General features: G+C 59.8%; 1 protein-coding gene across 2 annotated transcripts; it reads right to left on the bottom strand.

Annotated features, from left to right (window-relative positions):
* Nucleotides 1-661: 661 nt before the first annotated feature.
* ANXA6 (annexin A6) lies at nucleotides 662-17,710 on the bottom strand. Of its 2 annotated transcripts, XM_054168283.1 has the most exons (26): nucleotides 17,510-17,709; nucleotides 15,024-15,084; nucleotides 12,181-12,265; nucleotides 11,811-11,905; nucleotides 11,544-11,657; nucleotides 11,368-11,458; nucleotides 11,178-11,257; nucleotides 11,045-11,101; nucleotides 10,766-10,859; nucleotides 10,587-10,682; nucleotides 10,279-10,337; nucleotides 9,907-10,029; nucleotides 9,641-9,699; nucleotides 9,137-9,215; nucleotides 8,107-8,188; nucleotides 7,771-7,865; nucleotides 7,281-7,394; nucleotides 6,622-6,712; nucleotides 5,826-5,905; nucleotides 5,584-5,637; nucleotides 4,314-4,331; nucleotides 3,413-3,509; nucleotides 2,525-2,620; nucleotides 2,200-2,258; nucleotides 1,303-1,425; nucleotides 662-1,010 (listed from the first exon to the last, which is right to left on the bottom strand). In XM_054168283.1, the coding sequence occupies exons 2-26, from the start codon at nucleotides 15,039-15,041 to the stop codon at nucleotides 951-953; spliced, it is 2,019 nt and encodes a 672-aa protein (XP_054024258.1). In that variant the 5' UTR covers nucleotides 15,042-15,084; nucleotides 17,510-17,709; the 3' UTR covers nucleotides 662-950. The 2 variants fall into 2 exon arrangements, with proteins under 2 accessions (XP_054024258.1, XP_054024259.1); XM_054168284.1 differs by lacking the exon at nucleotides 4,314-4,331 and having other exon boundaries at nucleotides 17,510-17,710.
* Nucleotides 17,711-18,856: the final 1,146 nt, after the last annotated feature.

The following is an 18,856-nucleotide window of genomic DNA, read 5'->3' as shown; positions in this document are numbered from 1 at the left end:
TAAACATTTTCAACCCCTTTCCCTGGGACCCTGAAGTGTTGTTCCAAGGGCTTGGGGTCTCTCTGGAATTTGTCCAGAGAATGGCCACCAGGATGATCAGAGCACTGCAGCACCTCTCCTATGAGGACAGGCTGAGAGACTTGGGGATGTTCAGTTTGGAGAAGAGAAGGTTCCAAGGAGACCGAATTGTGGCCTTCCAGTATCTGAAGGGACCTAGAAGAAAGCTGGGGAGGGACTTTTTAGGATGTCAGGTAGGGATAGGATCAGGGGGAATGGAGCAAAACTAGAGGAGGGTAGATTTAGATTAGAGGAAGAAGTTCTTCCCCATGAGGGTAGTGAGACACTGGCACAGGTTGCCCAGGGAGGTGGTGGAAGCCTCATGCCTGGAGGTTTTTAAGGCCAGGATGGATGTGGTTCTGAGCAACCTGCTGTAGTGTGAGGTGTCCCTGCCCATGGCAGGAGGGTTGGAACTGAATGAGCCTCGAGGTCCCTTCTAACCTTGACAGTTCTGTGATTCTGTCTCCAGGGTTCTCCCCGGGGCTGGGGCAGGAGGGAGCAAGGAAACAGCAAGGAGGCATTGAGACTCCTCAGCACAGGCTCAGTCCCACCCAACCCTGCCCCAGTGAAGCAACTGCTCTCGCCCCCAGGGTCAGCAACAATAGGGTTTTATTGACGAGATCCCAAACTGTCTTTTCCCTCTGGGTGGATTCCTGGGCTAGTGGCATGTTGGGGTGTGAATCGTTTTGCACAATCTCCCTCCCCAGACCCCTGCTCCCCTCCCCGCGGCTCCCCCCAGCTTGCAGTGCGCTGCCGCAAAGTGAGCATCGTCCTGCGCAGGGAACCAGGCGTCCCCTGAAGCCCCCCAAGCTGCAGTGACATCCAGGCAGTGACATCCAGGCGGTGCTGCGTGCGTGCTGGCTCAGACAGGAAGGAGGAGCCCCCGTGGCTACTTAGTCCTCGCCCCCGCACAGGGCCAGCAGAGCCTTGCGGTAGTCGCCGGAGGTGTCCTTCTGCAAGAGGGAGACCCGCGTCACGGAGCCTGCCCTGGGAAAGCTCAGCTCAAGGTGCCGGGCGCGGGGAACGACCTAGATCCGTGCCCCAGCCGCCCCACGGGGGTCCGTGCAGCAGGGGAAGAGGTCAGCACATCCCCTCTGCAGCCAGACCTGCCAACACCCAGGCCAGCTGGGGCAGATTCGCCCTCCCCAGGTGACGCTCGGCCCCTGTGTCGCTCAGCCCTGTGGCTGAGAGCCAGGGCTCAGCCAGAGGAGGTGACGAGGATGGGGCTGGCCCCTGTCCCCTCACCTCAATCATGTGGTGCAGTGACTTGTCAAACAGGTCCACGAACTCGCCCCGGATGTTCCACAGGTCGATCTCGCTCCGGGAGATCATGATGCGGGTGAGGGTCCTCTCGTCTGTGCCGGCACCCTGCAAAGGGCAGCTTGGACAACTAACCCCGGAGGAACCTGGGGCTCAGGCACTCTCCTGGCAACTTCAGCACAGACTAAGAGCAGAATTGGGTCCAGAGGAGGCCCCCAAAATCACCCAAGGAGTGGAACACCTCTGCTGTAAGGAAAGGCTGAGAGTTGGGTTGTTCAGCCTGGCCCCAAGAAGACCTCGCTGCCATCTCACAGCACCTAAAGGGGCTTGTAAGAAAGAGGAGGACAACCTTTTCATCAGGGCCTATTGCAGAAGGACAAGGGGCAATGGTTTTAAACTAAAACAGGGGAAATTTAAACTAGATAGAGGGAGAAGTATTTTATGATAAGGGTAGTGAAATGCTGGCACAGGTTGCCCAGTTACCCAGAGAGGTGCTAGATGCCCCATCCCTGAAAACATTCAAGGTGAGGTTGGATGGGACTCTGTGGAATCTGATATAGTTGAAGATCTTCTTGCACTGCAGGGGGGTTGGATTAGATGATCTTCAAATATCCCTTCCAACACAAACCACTCTATGAAACCATTCTATGATCTCTCCCTGGAGATGTTGTGGGCTTGCTGCTGGCAAGGCACAAACCTGCCCTGTCTCCTGCTACCCCCAGAAAGCTGATGTGCTGCTGCTTTGAGCTCAGCCCTGCCCTTGGGGACAGCCAGGGGACAAACCCCATCACTGCTGCAGGGGGTTAAATCAGAGAATCCCAAAGGGTGCCTGCCCAGCATAGCTCCCTCCCACAGCCCAGCCCTGGGAGAGCCCAGCTGTACCTTCATGGACTTGTAGAGCTTGTCAGCAAAAAAGGCTGGCTTGTTCTTCACACTCCTCACTGCAACACAGAGGGGAGAGAAAGTGGGCACCAGCTTGGTGGCACCCATGGGACACATCCCACCCACTGGGTCAGCTGCAAGCCCTCCTTGGTACAAGGGTGCAGGCTTGTCCCCGTAGATGGCTCAGACCCCCTGCCACACTGGGAGTCTCCACAGCCCCCAGGCAGCAGGAATTTGCCATCACATCACACTGGCAGAGGGAGGCAGAGTGGCTGTTTGCCCTGCAGGGAGCCCTGCCCCAGGGGAGCGGGGGCTGGGCACTGACCGATGGCCAGGAAGGCATCCCTCTCATCCCCTGACATCCGCTTCCTGATGGCGTGCTCCACGTCGTGGTTGGTCATCTTGACGAACTCCTGAAACACTGGGGAAGGACAAGAGGAGTAATTCACCACAGAGTAGCTCCACCCCAGCCCTGGGCATCCAGGAGACTCAAACCTCAACCATGGAGCAGAAAGGACCAGAGTGAGCTTGGCCGACCTCAACTAGCCACCCCGAACGCAAGGCTGTGCCACCTCCTCCCACCACCTCATCCCCACCACCACTGGGGCTCAAACTTCAGCCTTGTGTGTCCAGTTCTGGGCCCCTCAATTTAAGAAGGACATTGAGACACTTGAACCTGTCCAGAGAAGGGCAATGAGGCTGGGGAGAGGTCTGGAGCACAGCCCTGTGAGGAGAGGCTGAGGGAGCTGGGGTTGCTTAGCCTGGAGAAGAGGAGGCTCAGGGGAGACCTTACTGCTCTCTACAGCTACCTGAAGGGAGGTTGTAGCCAGATGGGGGTCCCAGCACCAGAACAAGAGGACACAGTCTCAAGCTGTGCCAGGGGAAGTTTAGGCTGGAGGTGAGGAGAAAGTTCTTCCCAGAAAGAGTTATTTGCCATTGGAATGTGCTGCCCAGGGAGGTGGTGGAGTCCCCATCCCTGGAGGTGTTCAAGAGGGGATTGGATGTGGCACTTGGAGCCATGGTTTAGTTAGTCGTGAGGTGTTGGGTGACAGGTTGGATTTGATAACCTCTGAGGTCTATTCCAACCTGGTTGATTCTATGATTCTTTGGGGTGAGCCCAGTGTGGTGCTGCCCAGGAGCCCCTTGCAGCCCCAGTCGAGGCAGTCAGTGTGGCTGCTGAGGGCCCAGCAGCCACGGGGGGAGGTGCTCCTACCTCTGCGCAGGTGTGGGTAGCTGCGGGTGCAGAGGATGCTGAGGAAGCGAGTCTCCAGGGAGTCTTTGGAGTCGTTGCTGGAGACATCAGCAAGTTTCTGGAAGAGCAACCACCAGTGAAGAGGGAGGCAGGGGGATGGGCACAGCAGAGGGGAACGAAGATGAACAACAATTCTTCCTGGGACAGCCAGTCCTGAGCACCCCCTTACAGGGACAGTGGCCTCCGATGAGCAGGAAAATAGGTTTTGTGGTTTGTCTTTCTTCCCCCCACCCCCAAACAATGGCTCTTCTGTGCATGGAGGGAAGGTGCACAGCTGCAGGCTCACACATCACCTCTGAGAAAAGAGCTCCAGTTTGGGTGAGGAAAAAAACCAACAACTTTGCAATGCTCATGCTTAAGGCTTTGGGAAGAATGTTTTGGGGGTGACTGTGGAACAGGGAAATCAGAGCTGCCAGACACAGGAGGCCCTCTCCACTTTGGGCCACATCAGGGGTGCTCATAGCTGAAATGTTTGCCACCCTTGCTGTGGGGCTTAGTGGGAAGGCTGTGCTCACCCCACCCATCAGGTTATGGCAGCAATGTCACCCCTTCAGCAATTCCCACTTTGGAAGCCAGCCCCAAGTCCCATGCTGCCAGGAACACAAGCCAGCAGCAGGCAGGATTGGGCCCCAGCCCTCCCAAAGGCAGGAAGGTGGCTTTCCCTCTCTGCTGCCCAGCAGTGCTGTCATGCAGGTTCCATCTGTCCCCTTGCCACCCATCCTGCTGCAAGGACTCTGGGGAAAGCAGAGCCCATGTGGTTCCATGGTGGGGCTGCTATACCCTGCCCCAGCACTGCACCCAAGGACCACAGCAACCCCTTAAAACATGCAGAAGGCTGAGGAGCCAAAGGCCAGCCACTCACCAGGGTCTCTGCAACAACCTGGTGGAGAGAAAGAGAGAGACAGGAAGACAGCAGGGTCAGAAGGTGCTGACCTTTCTCCTTCCCTGATGAAGTGAGGGAAATCTAGCAAAACCCCTTAAAATTACCTGCCCCCAGCTCCTTGGGGAGTGGGCCTGATCTTAGGACCTGTCTGCTTCTCCTGTTTGGCCTTTACACCACCACCTGGGACGGGGAGGTGGCCTTGGCCAAGCAAAGTGAGCCCCCCAACCCCTGGGGCTTGGGTACCAGCCTGGTGCTCCTCGGGGAGCATCCCTGCCTGGCCCCAGCCTGGCTCACACCAAGCCTGCAGCAGGAGGAAGGGAAGAGCAGCTCCGCTGACAAAACACAGCCAGGCCAGCTGCCGCCTGGCTGGCTCGTCCCTGTGCTGGTCACCCCTGGCTCTCTCTTTCTCTGCAGCAGGTGGAGGTGAGCGGCAGTGCACGGGCAGGGTGCAGGCAGCGCAGCATCTGCTCCCTCTGCCGGCGGCGGCCCTGCCCCGGAGCTCTGCGGCTGCCATGCGCCGGAGCACCGCAGCACGGCCGAGGCACAGCTGGGGCTTGGCCCTGCACCGAGCTCCCCAGCCCCTTTCAGAAAAGGCTGGGCCTGAGGGAGCGGGGAGCTGAAGTGCACAGCCCGAGGGTCTCAGGTCTCCTGGGACCGGGAGCTGAGCCAAGCAATGGGGCCCCAGCAGCCCCCGGCACCAGTTCTGGCTGCTCAGGCTTCCCCTTCCAAGTCCTGGTTCACCACAGCCCAGGAAAGATGAGGCAGTGGTTTGAGGGCTGGCATCCTGGCATGCTGGTAGGGTGAAAAGCAGCTTGGGCTTCAAGGCTGCCCCACTGATAACACAGAGAGGTGGACAGCTCCTGCAGACCAGCCCAAAGCTGCCTTTGAAGCTCAAAGGCTTCAGCACGAGTGTGTTGTTACTGCACCCCAAAGCAGGAGCTCTGCAGGAGTGGTGCAGCCCCCTGCTGGGAGCTCCCTGGGGCTGGGCCCATGGCTACTCTCATGGTTTGCAGCTCCCCCAGGCATGGAGCAGCAGAGCCCAGAACAGTGGAAATCAGGCTGGGGAGCTCCACCTCCAAAGGTGTCGCTTCTGCCAGCTGCCCCTGCAGCTTAGAGAGACCCTGCCCCAGCAGCATTTGCTTCCCTGAAGATGCCATTTCCAGACCAGGGCATCCAACATCCTTTTTTCCTCTTTTTTCCCTTTTTTTTGATGCAGAGCCTCTGGCAGCACTGCCAGCAGGGTTCTCACCTTGGCATCTTCATGTGCCTGTGTGATGTTCTCTGGTCCTTCGTCACGGTTGCCCTGTGGTTCAAGACAAAACCCCCCATGGAGCTGGGGAGAGGACATCTCCCAGGAGAGCCACAGAGGAAGGGGGGGCAGACAGAGTCCAGCTGTGCTGCCCAGCCAGGTGGTGATGCTGTCTTCTCCACAGACCCCACTGCTGCCCATGGCTGGGAAGGGACAACCCCCAGCAAGGAAGCCAACCTCACCAGAGCCAGGGAGACGAGAATCCTCTTGAAATGCCCTGATGTGTCGGAGGTGAGGTCATCTTCCAGGCTCTTGTGGTAGGCTGTGGAGGAGGGAGATGGCTGAGCCCTGCACCCTGCCTGCAGCTCTGCTTCCCACCCACCAGTGCCTGTTGTGCCCATGATCCCTGTGGGGCCTGCAGATGATGGTGACCATCCTCCAGCATTTGCATGGCTGAAGTGGATGCCTCCATCTGCTATTTTGAGGCCTGGGGAGGACAGGATCACCCCAGCAGCTCTAATGCCCTGGGCACAAGCACAGCCTCTTGCTCCAGGTGCTCCTGAGGAAAAGGGATCATTGCAAAAGAGGAGGTGTTGGTGGCAGAAGTGGGGCATGCCACAGTGCCAGGGAGAGAGGCTGGGGGTGACCAACCACAGACCCATCTGCTTAAACCATCTGCTCTCTGGGACAGAAGAGGCTAGGGATTTAACCTGGATCTTGCACCTCTTTCCCTAGGGAGAAGGAGGCATGGATGGATGAGAAAGAGAAGTGATGGGTCTGGGAGTGTAAGAAATCACAGGATGGATTTGAAGACTCTTGCCAGCCTTATTCCAGGCTCCCACATCTCTTTAATAAGAGTGCTGGACCCAGGGACGAGCTGCTCTTGCTTGGAAGGACTGACAGACCTTCCCAGCACCAAGCTATGGACCCAGCTCAGAGACAAAAATGTGCCCTGGGCTCTGGAAAGGGCTTTGCACAGCATTAAATGTGCTCTGTGCCCAGGGCCTGGGTGCTCCCCATGTCCCTCCTTTGCCATACCTTCCTGATATGCCTCGTTGATAGCCTTGATCTCCTGGTTGTTCCGTGTGGCCAGGATTTCAATGAGGACTTTCTCATCTGTGCCAGCCCCCTGGAAGAGAGTGGCAGGGTGGGGTGCTGCAGGTGCCACTGGCACCATCACCCCTCCAGTGCCAGGCAAGCAGGGGCTACTCTAGCTCCAAGGCTACCATGTGTCAAAAGTCCATGCCCAGCAAATGTCCCCAGGGGCTGGGAAGAGCCAGCACAAAGGAATCCAAATATGCTGCTAGCAGGGCTCCAGCTGGTGTGACTGGTGCATAGTGGTGCATGCCACCGGGTTGCCACTGCTCCAGCTCTCCTGTGGCTTCCTGTGCTTGGCAGGGCACTGCTCCCGCTGTGAAGTGGGAGATGCTCTGTAAAGCAGTGGGAGGACTCCCTGAGAGGCTTTTTGTATGAGCTGGCTAGAGCATGCTGGGCTACAAAGAGGCCAAACTGGACTCCAGGTCTTTGTCCTGGTGCTTTCTGCTCTGCTTTCTTTCCACACAGGAGATGAGAGCCTGGCGGGGGGGTGAAGCTGGGCTGCACTCCCAGGCCCAGGCCACCAGCAGCACTGGCACCACCCCAGTGCAAAGCACCTGGCCCTCACGTGCTGAAGCTCATGCCACCAGCGTGGCAATTACCTCCACAGCCTTCCTCAGCTGCTTGGCATCGTACTGCGCCGGTGTCAGCATCAGCCCCAGGATCAGCTTGGCCAGGCTGCCCGACAGCTCGGATTTCAGGTCTGCCATCAGGTCCTGCAAAGGGATTCAGTCCCCAGACCCTTCTGCAGGGCTGGAGCAGCTGAGGCAACACGGGGGAGAAAGCAAGGGAGGAGAGTGTGGAGGTGGGAGACACCTGGGCAGCCCCTTGGTGTGGTTTAAGGTCAGATTTTGTGAGGTGGCTCTGGAGAGATCCTGGAGGCCTCTGGGCAGGACACCCTCCCCTTGGGATGGGGATGGTGGCACAGGCTGCTGACAGCTTGGTCTTCCTTGGGGAAGTCATGCCAGGGCAAATTGGGGTGCCCTGGCTGTCCACTGCTCCCTGAGCAGGATTTCTTTCAGTGAGGGGCAGATCTCTGCATGGGAAGGGGCAGAAGGAAGGAGCAGGGTGGGAGGAGGGGGCTGGCAGTACCCGGCCATAGTGTGCCTTGTAAGCCTGCAGGATCTGCTGCCTCTGGGCGTTGCTCCTCTGTGTCAGCACCTCGATGATGGCTCCTTCGTCAGTGCCTGCAATGACAGCAGTGATGCTGGGGGGAGCCAAGGGGACCAGCAGAGCCACACTGGCTGACCACAGGCACATCACCACCCCTCTGAACTGAGGTGGTGGGGAAGGCAGAGCTCTGGCAGATCCAAACCCATCTCTTTATTTCCTCCACGCAGCTCTCTGTGGGCCAGGGTGTTGTTTTCTGCCCCAGGAACTGTTGAGGAGCAGCAGGAGGAAAGGGTTGGGTGCATGTCCCCTGCTTACCCAGGCCCTTCATTGCCTTCCTCAGCACTTGTGCATCCCCATCATCATTGAAGCTTCCTGCAGGCTGCACGGTTCCTCGCAGCTGTGGGTGCAGAGAGGTTTGGGTTCACCCCTGAGCTGGGTGTGAGGGACAGAGGGAGAGGATGGAGAGAGAGTTGGAGGGGGGGGGAGGATGGAGAGAGAGTTGGGGGGGAGGATGGAGAGAGAGTTGGGGGGAGGATGGAGAGAGAGAGGGAGGGGAGGATGGAGAGAGAGAGGGAGGGGAGGTGCCACCTGGCAAGCTGAGGCCAAAGCAGGTTGTGTATTAGTGCAAGCACCTGGAGCTCAGTGAGGATGTCCCTGCCACTGCCACCCCTTCCATCAAGGACAAACCATAGCCAGGCCAACAGAGAGCGAGAAGAAGACAGTGACAGACAAGAGTCCCTGGAGCTGGGTGTCCTGTGGGTGTCACACCCACCTCCCTGGGCACTGGGACAGCTTGGCCAGGGCTGGCTGCATCAGCTGTGAGCCAGAAGAGGAGTTGCTGGAAGGGTGCCCGTTCCTGCCCTGTAACTCTACCTTCTTGCTCCTTCCAGTTCCCAGCACATCTCCATCCTCCCCAAGCACACAGGGCTCAGGGCATCTTTGCTGCCCATCTCAGAGCACCCTTTTGTGGGTGCCTCCGGCTGCATGCAGGCTGTCAGCTCCCCATGGCACAGCGCTGCCCCAGCATCGGGGTGGGCTGCCCCGGGGAGCAGGAGGTCTCTGGTGGGCACTGGAGCCAGGGCTGCAGGCGATGCATCACACAAACATGCAGGGTCTGCTGCCTTGAGGGAGGGAGGCTCAGACAGAGGGGGTTAGTGAAGCCCTTGGGGTCACGTCTGCCAACCTCGTGCCCCAAAACCAGAGAAAGGCATCAAGAGAAGCTGCAGGGCGAGAGGCAGAGAGGAGGTGCAGGACTGGCTGTGCTTGGGACCCCCGCAGCAGAAAGGAGCAGCTGGGGGTGCCAAGCTGGCAGGTAGCAGAAGGGGGGACACTGGGGGGTGCTGACCTCTACTTGGGCCACCGCGCTAAGCTCCCACATCCGATAGGCCACCTGCGCCGCCTCGGGGAAGAACTCACCTGCAGCACTGCAAGGGGAGGGCAAGGACAGGGGACAGTGAGCTGGGGCGGCCCCACGCCCCGCCAGCAGCCACCCCCCACCCCATCCTGCCCCTTCATCAGGGTGTTTTTGTACCTGCCAGGTGCCAGGCACAGGGGCAGGTGGGCAGGAGCTGGGTACTAGCTGTGGGGCTGGGTGGGAATGGGGGCAATGGGGTGGTAAATCCCAACGGCCTCCACCGGAACATCCTCCCTCCAGGTGCTTGTTTCTGCCCTGCAGGGGCTGCTGTGTGGCATCACGGCTGGCCATGCAGAGGGACCACAGAGCCCCCTGTAGCAAACCACTGTCACTGTGGGTGCTGCTGCTCCAGGGGATCCACCAGGCTCTGAGCCAGAGGTTCGTACCCAGCACCATGGGAATGGAGAGGAACAAACAAGGTACAGGTGGTCTTACTCATCATCCCCTCCACACAGCTTCAGCAAAGCCTTCTTGTACTCCCCAGAGGTGTCCTCCTGGAAACACAGATGGAGAACAGGGAAGGGTCAAGGTAGTGCCCCAGGATGGGCATGTGGAGAGACGTCTCCCAGAGCCTCATCCTCAAAGACGGACACACAGCACAGGATAGCTGGGGGAGGGACTCAAGCCTTCCACAGGTGGCATCAGAAGGGAGGCAGCACTAGCAGCTGCTTAGGGGGTGACTGGGGACCCCAGGAGCTCACCTTTATCATGTTGTAGAGAGATTTGTCGTACTTGGTCCTGAACACCTCGCGGATGTCCAGCATGTCGATCTCACTGCGGGACACCATGATGCGGATCAGGGTGTTGTCCCTCGTGCCCAGCCCCTGCAGGGGAGAAGCCCCCACGTTAATCCTAGCATGGCCAAGCAACCCTGCTCAGCCCACCGCCTTTGGAAGCCTCTGCCAAGTTTCCACCCAGCCCTAAGCCTGAAGAAATAACTCCTTTGGAGGGAAGAGCAGGCTGCCACACAGGTCCTGTCTTCATGGGCATGCGTCACCTTGCCCTCCAGCAGCACCTCGTGCCAAGGGAACCCTCCTCACAGGAACCCCCTGGAGAAGGGGTGATCTACTCACCTTCATGGCCTTGTAGAGCCTGTCAGCAAAATACTCTGCTGTGCTTCTGATGCACTTCACTGTGGGGAAATTGAAGCTTGGTGAGGGATGCCGGCACTCGGCTTCACCGGTGCTTCCAGCCTCTGGGCACCCACACCCCTTGGCCACCACATTCAGCATCCCCACCCACCCTAAAGGAGCCTCCCTAAGCTCCCTGAAACCTGGTACAGCCACAACCCCAACCCCAGTGGCTCTTGCCTTGAGCCCTCCCACCCCAGCAGGGCCAGTGGGGTGTTTTCACAGCACTCCCCACGCAGGGCCTGACTTACCCACTGCCAGCATCAGCTTCTCAAAGTCACCAGAGAGCTCTCCCCGGATGCTCCTCTCGATTGGCTTCCCAGAAATCTTCAGGTACTCATCAAAGACTGTGGGACAAGAGTGAGATGATGCCTGGAGAAGCTGCCAAGATACTTTCAAGCCCAAGTCTGAGCTCGCAGGAGAGGCTCACCCAGGCGGAGGTGCTGCTTGCTTCGCCGCCCGAGGATGTAGATGAATTGGGCCTCGTCCGTGCCCCACTTCAGCTCACCAGCTTCCAGCAGGTCCTTGTGGGATGAAGAAGGCAGCAGAGCCCAAGTCAGGGTGCTGCTGACATGGGGCTCTGCCCAAGCACATGTCCCCATGGTGCCCACCCTCCTTTTGCAAGCCTAAGCCTAGTCTGGATGATCACAGTGCCACCAGTTTGTCCTTGCCTCAATGTCACTCATCCCAGCGACCTGCCAAGACTCACCTTAGCATCCTGCTCCACCAGGTCCTCACTCACCACATCATCCTCCTCCCTGCTGCCCTGTGGGACAGAGAGTCACTCAGCCCTGCAGGGTGCAGGCTCCCACCACCTGCAGATGTGGGACAGAGGGACATACCTGTAGCAGGACAACGAGCATCTTCTTGAAGTGGCCCGAGGTGTCGCCAACGATGTCAGCCTCCAGGTCTCTCTCATAGGCTGGTGGAAGAGGCAGAGGTCAGGGTCTGGAGAGCGGGATCTCCTCACCTCTGCCCCTTGTCCTGTCCTAAGGGGACTCAGGGCAGCCCCTGCCCTTCCCTGACCCTCACCATCTTTGTAAGCAGCCACCAGGTCGTGGATCTCCTGGTTGGTGCGAGAGGCGAGGATCTCGATGAGGCACTTCTCATCCGTGCCGATGCCCTGCGGGCAGAGACACAGCCCCATGAGCAGCAGGACCAGATGAGGTGTCCTCAGAGGGGCCCTGTGGGGGCTGCCCACCCCTTACCGAGATGGCATCCTTGATCTCTTTGGCATCACCGTACGGGGGGGGCCGCATCAGGCTCACAATCAGCCGCTCAAACTTCCCCGTCAGCTCGTACTTCAGGTCTGCAATGAGGTCCTGGTGCAGGAGGAGAAAGGGGCTGGGATCCCTCTGCTCCACAGCACCTCTCAGTGGCTCCAGGGAGAGGCTGGTCCCTGCACAGGCTGGTTGGTGGCAGCCACCACCACCTCCAGAGGCAGGGTATGGACCGGGGAGTGTTTCTGCCATTACCTTTCCATAGAGGGACTTGTAGGCTTGGCAGATCTCCACTCGCTGCTTATTGCTTCTGGATGTGATGAGGTCGAGGATGGCCTCCTTGTCACTGCCTGCAGGGAGAGCTACATTTAGCCCCAGGGCTGGGTCTCACCCCCCATGGCAGGATTTATCACAGCAATCCTGCTGTGGTCAGAGTTGCTTCTGACTCAGGGCTGGGAGGCCGAGCCAGCTCCCGGGAGGAGAGGGGGAGCCAGGAGAGGTCCTGGCATGCTGCTAAAGCATGAGAGGGGAGGGGATGCAGGATGCTCAGCCATGCAAGGGTCAGTTAAAGGAATGGGGGACATCAGAGTGGCCCTGTGGTGACAGTCCAGAGGAGCATCCATACCGAAGCCCTTCATGGCGTTGTACAGAGCCTCTGCATCCTGGTTGGCATCGAAGCCTGGGAAATCCTTCACCGACCCCCTGTACACCTAGGGAAAGGAGGAGAGAAGGTGGAAGGGGAAGGAGCAGTCCCCAGTGAGATGAGGGAAGGAGAAGCTGAAGCTGAGCAGGGCTGGGGCAAGATCTGCTGCTGCTTGGGCTGCCCCAGAGCAAAACCCAGTGTCAAACAAACACTCGTCCTCTTTGTTTCCTTTCCTGCCACGCAGACTGTTTGTGTTCCAGCTCACTGGAGTACACACCATTCCCTCTGGGATCTCACTGTCACTGCTCTGTTTGCAGCTTGCTTAAGCTGGGTACAACCCTCCCTGCTGTACTAGCAAGAGCTGGTGGTTTGAAGAGAGGCTTCTTGAGCACACTGAGGTCCCCATGGGAGGGCTGGAGACTCTGAACACAGGGCATAGCATGGGAAGGCCAGGGAGATCCCCCTGCAATGCAGCCAGCCTGAAGGGAATTATGAGGACTGGACTGGACTGGGAGCAAGGAAGGAAGTAATTTTCCTACTGCCTGTTGTGAGCAGGGAAACCCTCCAGATGCTGAGGACGTCCAAGCTCTGCATGGCCTCCCAGCAAGGGGACATTTACAGGCACAACATAGGCTGCTAAGCAAGAGAAGTGCCAGAGCTGCCCACAGCTTGTCTGGCCCCAGCCTGTGCTCCTGAAGGGTCCAGGGGGTTGGAGCAGAGATCCTGGGTACAGGGAAAGAATTTCCTGGAAGCCCAAGAAATCCTGGAATTTGGTGTGATCCAATTCTGTCTGCTCCTCTGCACCTCCAAACTGCACAACAGGGAGTGCAGGAGAGACCCCCCCAAACAGAGACCTCAGGGAAAAGCAGAGGTCAGGAATTCACCCTGGCCTGAGGCCAAACTGAGCAAGATCAGCACAAACCCAGGGTGGCAGCAGATGTGAAACCAGCCTGGCCCCACGTTAAGGGACTGGGATGCATTCCTGCCAGAGGCACAGAGTGGGAAGGGCTGAATGGCAGCAATTCCTCAGCTGGGGAGCCAGGCTGAGCTGGGGCTCTGGGCTGTGCCAGCACCCCGAGAAACTCTGAGCTCCCTTGGCTCTGCTGGTACCATGTGCCAGGCCAGGGTGTGCTCACTCACTCAGGGGCTGCTGCAGGGCTTGTTTAGGATCCCCAAGAAGCTGTACAAAGGCCTGGGGCTGTTGCAAATGTGGGCATCTAAAGGCAACATGTCCTGAGAGATGATGGGCATCAGGCAAGCAGCACCATCACCCCTGTCCCAGTGAGTACCTCCAGGAATGAGCCCATGGGGATGGACATGGGGCAGCCCCATACCCACTGCTCCCCTGGGGCCTCTCCCAGTGCCGTGGCACAACAGCTCTGCCGTGCATCTCACCCAGCACCTCCAGAAACCAGCCTCTGTACTCCCATTTTCCAGGGCCAAACCAGTCCAGCCTTGTCACATCCCACAGGCCCCCTTAGGAGGAGCTGCTGGCACTGGGGTCCCACGTGGTGGGGACCAGGTGGGGCAAGAGGAGACGCTGCCCTTCGAGGGAGGCACAGGGACAGATCGTGTTGCAGGTGATTCATCAGGAGTGCTGGATTTAGCCCTGCTTCCCGGCAGCTCCCAGGCCCTCCTGGCTCGGGACGAGCTGCTGCCCACACAAGTGCATTGCAGAGCGGTAAATAAGAAGCTACAAGGCAAAGGAGGTGCCCAAAGGTAACAGGAGGGGACAGGGCTGCCCAGAAGGCGCTGGGGTTGCAGGGGTGGTGGAGGGATGACCGGGTGGCCCTGGTTAAATAGGGACGGGGAGAAGGAAACTGAGGCAGGAGCTCAGCGCCGTGCATCACCCCGTGCTCCCTGCACTCGAGTGGGGAGGTGCAGAAACATCACTCGGGAGGGAAACAGCATCCTGCCTGCTGCACCCTCGGCATAACCCTCACGTCCCTTTCCATCCCCCACTTCAGCTGCTGGGCTCTCTGCCTCCCCTCCTCCAGCCTCTGAGTCATCCCAGCCCGCCCGGGACCTCCCAGCTAAAAATAAGCCAGGCTGGGGCCAGGAGGGTGGAAGCGAAATTCCTAACGTGGCTTTGCCGTCTCCCACCACATGGCTGCTCAGGGCCCAGGGCGACTGCAGGGGTGATGCTCGCCCCTCGCCCTGCCTCGGTTTCCCCAGCCAGAGGCAACCGCCTCCCCGGCTGGGCAGGAAGCTGTGGGGGACGGGGCTGGAGGCGAGGACTGCTGGGTTTCTGCAGAGAATGGAAAGCAGAGCCTGGGCCCCGGCAGCAGAGCGGGGAGGCTCTGGCCTTGGAGTCCTCCCCCGCCTCGCTGCAGGCAGGCTGTACCCGGCAGCCACAGCTGCCCTCCCCGGCAGGCTGTCCGCCCACGCTGCCATGTTTCCTGGCTGCAGGGGAGCACCTGCTCTCCCAGCTGCCACGGCACACCAGCCCTGGCTCAGGGCGGGGAGAAATCCAGGCCAGAGCGGGCTGCCTGCCTTGCAGCATGCTCAGGAGGGATTTCTCTGCAGCCAAAGCCCAAATCCCCAGTGCAACGTCTCTTCTCCCCCTCTTTCCACAGCCCTGCTTCTCTCCTCCATCCCGATGTGGGCCCAAAGGGGTTTTTGCTCCAGGGTATCCCTGTTCTCCCAGCTCCCTGCTTCAGCACTTCCCCCATCCAGACAGCACTGGTTGGAGAGGCAGAAATGTAAACAGGCTCCCATGCACATCACCACCAGCCTTGCTGCATGATGCAGATGCTGTCCTGTCCCTGGGGTCTGCCTTGCAGCATCCCCAGTACCCATCCTCACCGCGTGTGGGTCACCCTTACCTTTCCTTTGGGTGCCATGGCTTCCCGAGTTGCAAATCACCAGGGCAAGGGCAAGGTGGAGCTGCAGGAGGGAACAGAAAAGCTGATGTGAGCCAAAAACCCTCTCTGGGGGGCTGCATCAGTTGAGGATGGCTTTTCTCCCTCCCTTGGGTGCCACTGCCAGCCACCACTGCAGGGACAGGACAGCTATGGCCAGGTGCTGCTGGGGTGGCACAGGGTGAGGGGCTTTGCCAGCCACCCTGTGGCCACCAGAGTCAAGGCCCTTTGGTATCTGGCACCAACCTGGGGACCCCAGCGGAGATGAGCCCTTGCACAGCTTCCTGCCAAGCACAGAGAGAAACCAGGGGAAGAAAATGCTGAATACCTGGAAATGGGCTGAGCATCCTCTGCAGAGCTGAGCCCTCATCTGCAGCCTGCAATGCTCCCTGCAGCACCCCCCAAGCCTCGGCACCATCCCAGCTCCAGCTGCTGCTGGGGATGCCCCGGCTGCTGCGTGGGGCTGGGGCCGGGCAGTTCCACTGAAGTTCCACCAGTTCTGATCTGAGTTCCCGCGCCCCAGATCAAGGCCTCCATCAGCCCCACGTACCAGCAGAGCTCAGGAAGCCTCGCTGGGTTTCCAGGGTAACTGGCAAGTTGTTTTCGAACACCAGCACCATTTATAGCTGCAACCCTGGGCGGCCCGGGCTCTCCCCCACCCACCCGGAGAAAGTCCCCAGGCAGTGCTGCTAGGTCTGAGAAAGCTGAAGGAGGGAGAGAGAAAAACAGCTGGAAAATGGAGCCCGGCCATGAATGAACCGCTGAGCGTCAGCTGAGCTCCAGCCCCGAGGCCTCCTCCTGGCCAGCCCTCCCTTGGAGACACGTAGCAGGAAAGCTCAGGACACAGTGGGGCCGTCCTGGGGGGATTTCTGCCCCACGCTGTGGAGCAAGTAGGAGAAATCCCATGAACTCTCTGGGCTCGGTCCTGAACCCCTGCCAGAGCAGCCATGGGGGGGGACCCCCAGCCCCACAGCCATAGGTGTGGCTGGGTCACCCTGCTCGGCTGCAGCAAGCACTCAGGGGCAGCCTTGCTGTGGGGAGGAAGTTTTGCAGAACCCCAGATCTGCCCTCACCTCCCCTTCTCTTTTTGCCTAGGGAGGCTGCAAGCTTTGCCCACACTTCCCCGTGGCTGGGGGCAAGGCCTTGCATGCCCTGAGTGCAGTGGGGCTGCACTGCGGCCGGGCGCTGGGTGGGTGCCAGGGGATCCCAGCCCCCAACCCACGCAGCCTTTTAATGCCGCTCAGGAGCCTGTACACGAAGCTGTGCACGCTGGGGAGAGAAGAAAGCCCTGCACGGCACAGCCCTCCTGCCTCGCTCCCTGCAGGCAGCAGCAGGGCTGAGACCGCTCAACTCATCTCAGCAGTGGCCACACCCAGTCCCCAGCCTGTCCCCGCAGTGCCCCATCCCTGTCCCCCCACTGCTGATGACACCTCCACAGAGGCTGGGGGGGGGAACCCTCCCTCTTGCCTTGTCAGCAGGCAACCCAGGAAGGATGACTGGGCGGACACCACATCTGTGGGGCAAGAGGTGAAACCTGGAGGCTGCAGGGGGTGTACCTGCCCCTCCCAAAGTGCTGGAGAGGTTTGGGTTATGGAGGTCCCTGGACAGAAAGGGCCATCAGAAATCCTGAATGATGTTCACAGTCCACCCCCTGTGCAGAACAACCTGCCCTTGCCAAAAAGCCCCCAGCAGTGCGCACCCCGACAGCCTCTCCACAGCCCCACCACGGCTTTGGGCTCTGGGGTGAACCCCAGAAGCCCAGCAGCTATTTTTGCAGCCTGCTGCCAGCCTGGGCTCTCCCGGAGGCCAGGACACACCCGGTGCTCCAGCACTGAATGGAACGGGAGCTTCGTGAGGTTAAAGAGAGAGGCACCGGTCCTCCCTGTGCGGCAGGACACTTTGGGGCCATCCCTTGCCCCGAAAGGGAGCCCCAGCACCATACAGTCCCCCTGCTCTTCTAGAGCTCCGTGCCTTCGGGGTGTCACAGGGTGCATTTGCCTGTGCCGGACTCAGTGGGTACCCAACGGGGGAGGGGGATTCTCTCCAGCGTGCCCGGCTCAGATCCCTGCATGGCTGTTTCCAGGGCCGCCGCAGCGCAGCACAAAGCCGCATCCCGGCCGGGACACACCCAGGACCCCCGCAACAGCGCCAGCCCTCCCCCGAAAAAGCACCGGCGGGCAGGGCAGCTCCCCAGGCTCTTGGTAAAAAGGAAGAATTGCGCGTAAAAGGAAATATTTCTCAGGGAAAAGGAAAAAAAAAAGGAAAGGAAAAAAGGAAAAGAAAAGGAAAAGAACCCAAGGACACCCCCCTGCAGCCACCCCTTGGAGAGAGCCTCTGCTTGCACAGCTCGCTGCCAGGCCAGCCTCGCAGGGCACCGCGGCGGCTTTGCCCGCCAGGCAGCGTCCCCTTGCCCACCAGCGCCATCCCCTTGCCCACCGGCGCAGACTTACGGCAGCACCGCGGCCTGTCCGGGGGCGCTCGGGGGGCAGGCGGCGGCCGGCGCGCTCGGTGCGCTGCTTGTGGCCGGGCGCTCGTCCTTGGCGTGCAGCTGTTTCCTCCCGGGGAGACGTCACCGCTCAAGCCCTCCAGTCCCCGCCTGCCGTGGCCAGGGCCACCCTCGCCACACCTCAGCCCCTCGGGTTTGGGTGCTCGTGGTGAAGGGGGACCCAATGTCACCCACGGAAGCCTTTAGCCTCACCCTGCGGCGTGCGGGGCGGTGTGCCGGCAGCGGTGGCACTCGCAGCGCAAGGAGGGGACGGTGGTGACACTTTTGGCTGGTGAAATTTCACTTCTTTCTGTCACCTCTGCCCTGGCTTCCTGTCGAGTGCTGGGGTGCAGGGTACCCCGCTGCCTCCAGGGCTGGCCCTGCCGCCGGCTACCTCTGCCTGCACCCGATCAGCCCTGCCCTGCTCACGGTGAGGAAATGTCCATCCCTGACTCTCTCTGCAAAAGCCAAGGAGGGGGTTGGCCCCCTTGGGACCTGCTTAAAGGGGAAGGTGCTGAGATGGGGCTCTGCAAAGAGGGGCTGTGGGGCAGGAATGGGGCTAGTGCACCATGCTGGGGAGCAGCAGCTTGCTGTTTTCTCTCAACCTTCCCTCTCATGCTGCAGACACAAGGATGAGAAGACCTTGCAGCACAGCCGTGGCTGCTGATGCAGGCCAAGTCTCTCTGAGATGCTCCTGGCACGCTGTATCTACCTGCAGTGCCCTGAGGCCATTTTCTTCCCTGCCTCACCCAGGTTAACCCTTCTTCTTCTTTACCATCACCCTTTGTTCCAGCACAGGCGCTGCAGAAGGGCTGGAGGAGCTGCCAAGGCTCCCCAGGAGCCCTGGGCAGTGGTGCCTCTGTTCTGGCTGATACCAACAGCAGCAGATAAACCCCCTCGAGATGTTGAAGGCTGCTGGCATGCAAGCTTTCAGGCATCCAAGCCCTGATGGTACCCACTGGCTAGAGCACCTCTCTGGGGCTGCAAGGCAGTTGAGTTGCTAGGCCTGGCCTCTCCTGGGAGATGACAGACCTGGACAGCAGGGCCCCCAGGCTGGGTGTGACATGCCCAATGGCTGGCATGCAGCCACAAGGCTGTGCCCCCCCCAACCCAGGGGGACTGGAAGCACTCTGGGAGGGGGTGACCCTCATGGCCAGCCAGCACTGGCTTTTGTGCCCTCTTGTTCCCTTGGGCTGGCGTTGGTGTCTGGAGACCTTGCTCATGTGAGCCAGCGTGGGTGACAAGCACAGCTTTGTTCACCCTGTGCTGCAGTGCAGGACAACAGCCCTGCTTTCCTCCTGGTGCCTCTGGC

Source organism: Dryobates pubescens, chromosome 16 (genome assembly GCF_014839835.1).
Source record: "Dryobates pubescens isolate bDryPub1 chromosome 16, bDryPub1.pri, whole genome shotgun sequence".
Lineage (NCBI taxonomy): Eukaryota > Metazoa > Chordata > Aves > Piciformes > Picidae > Dryobates > Dryobates pubescens.
Note: the sequence above shows the minus strand (reverse complement) of the source record. Positions and strands in the feature narration are given on the sequence as shown.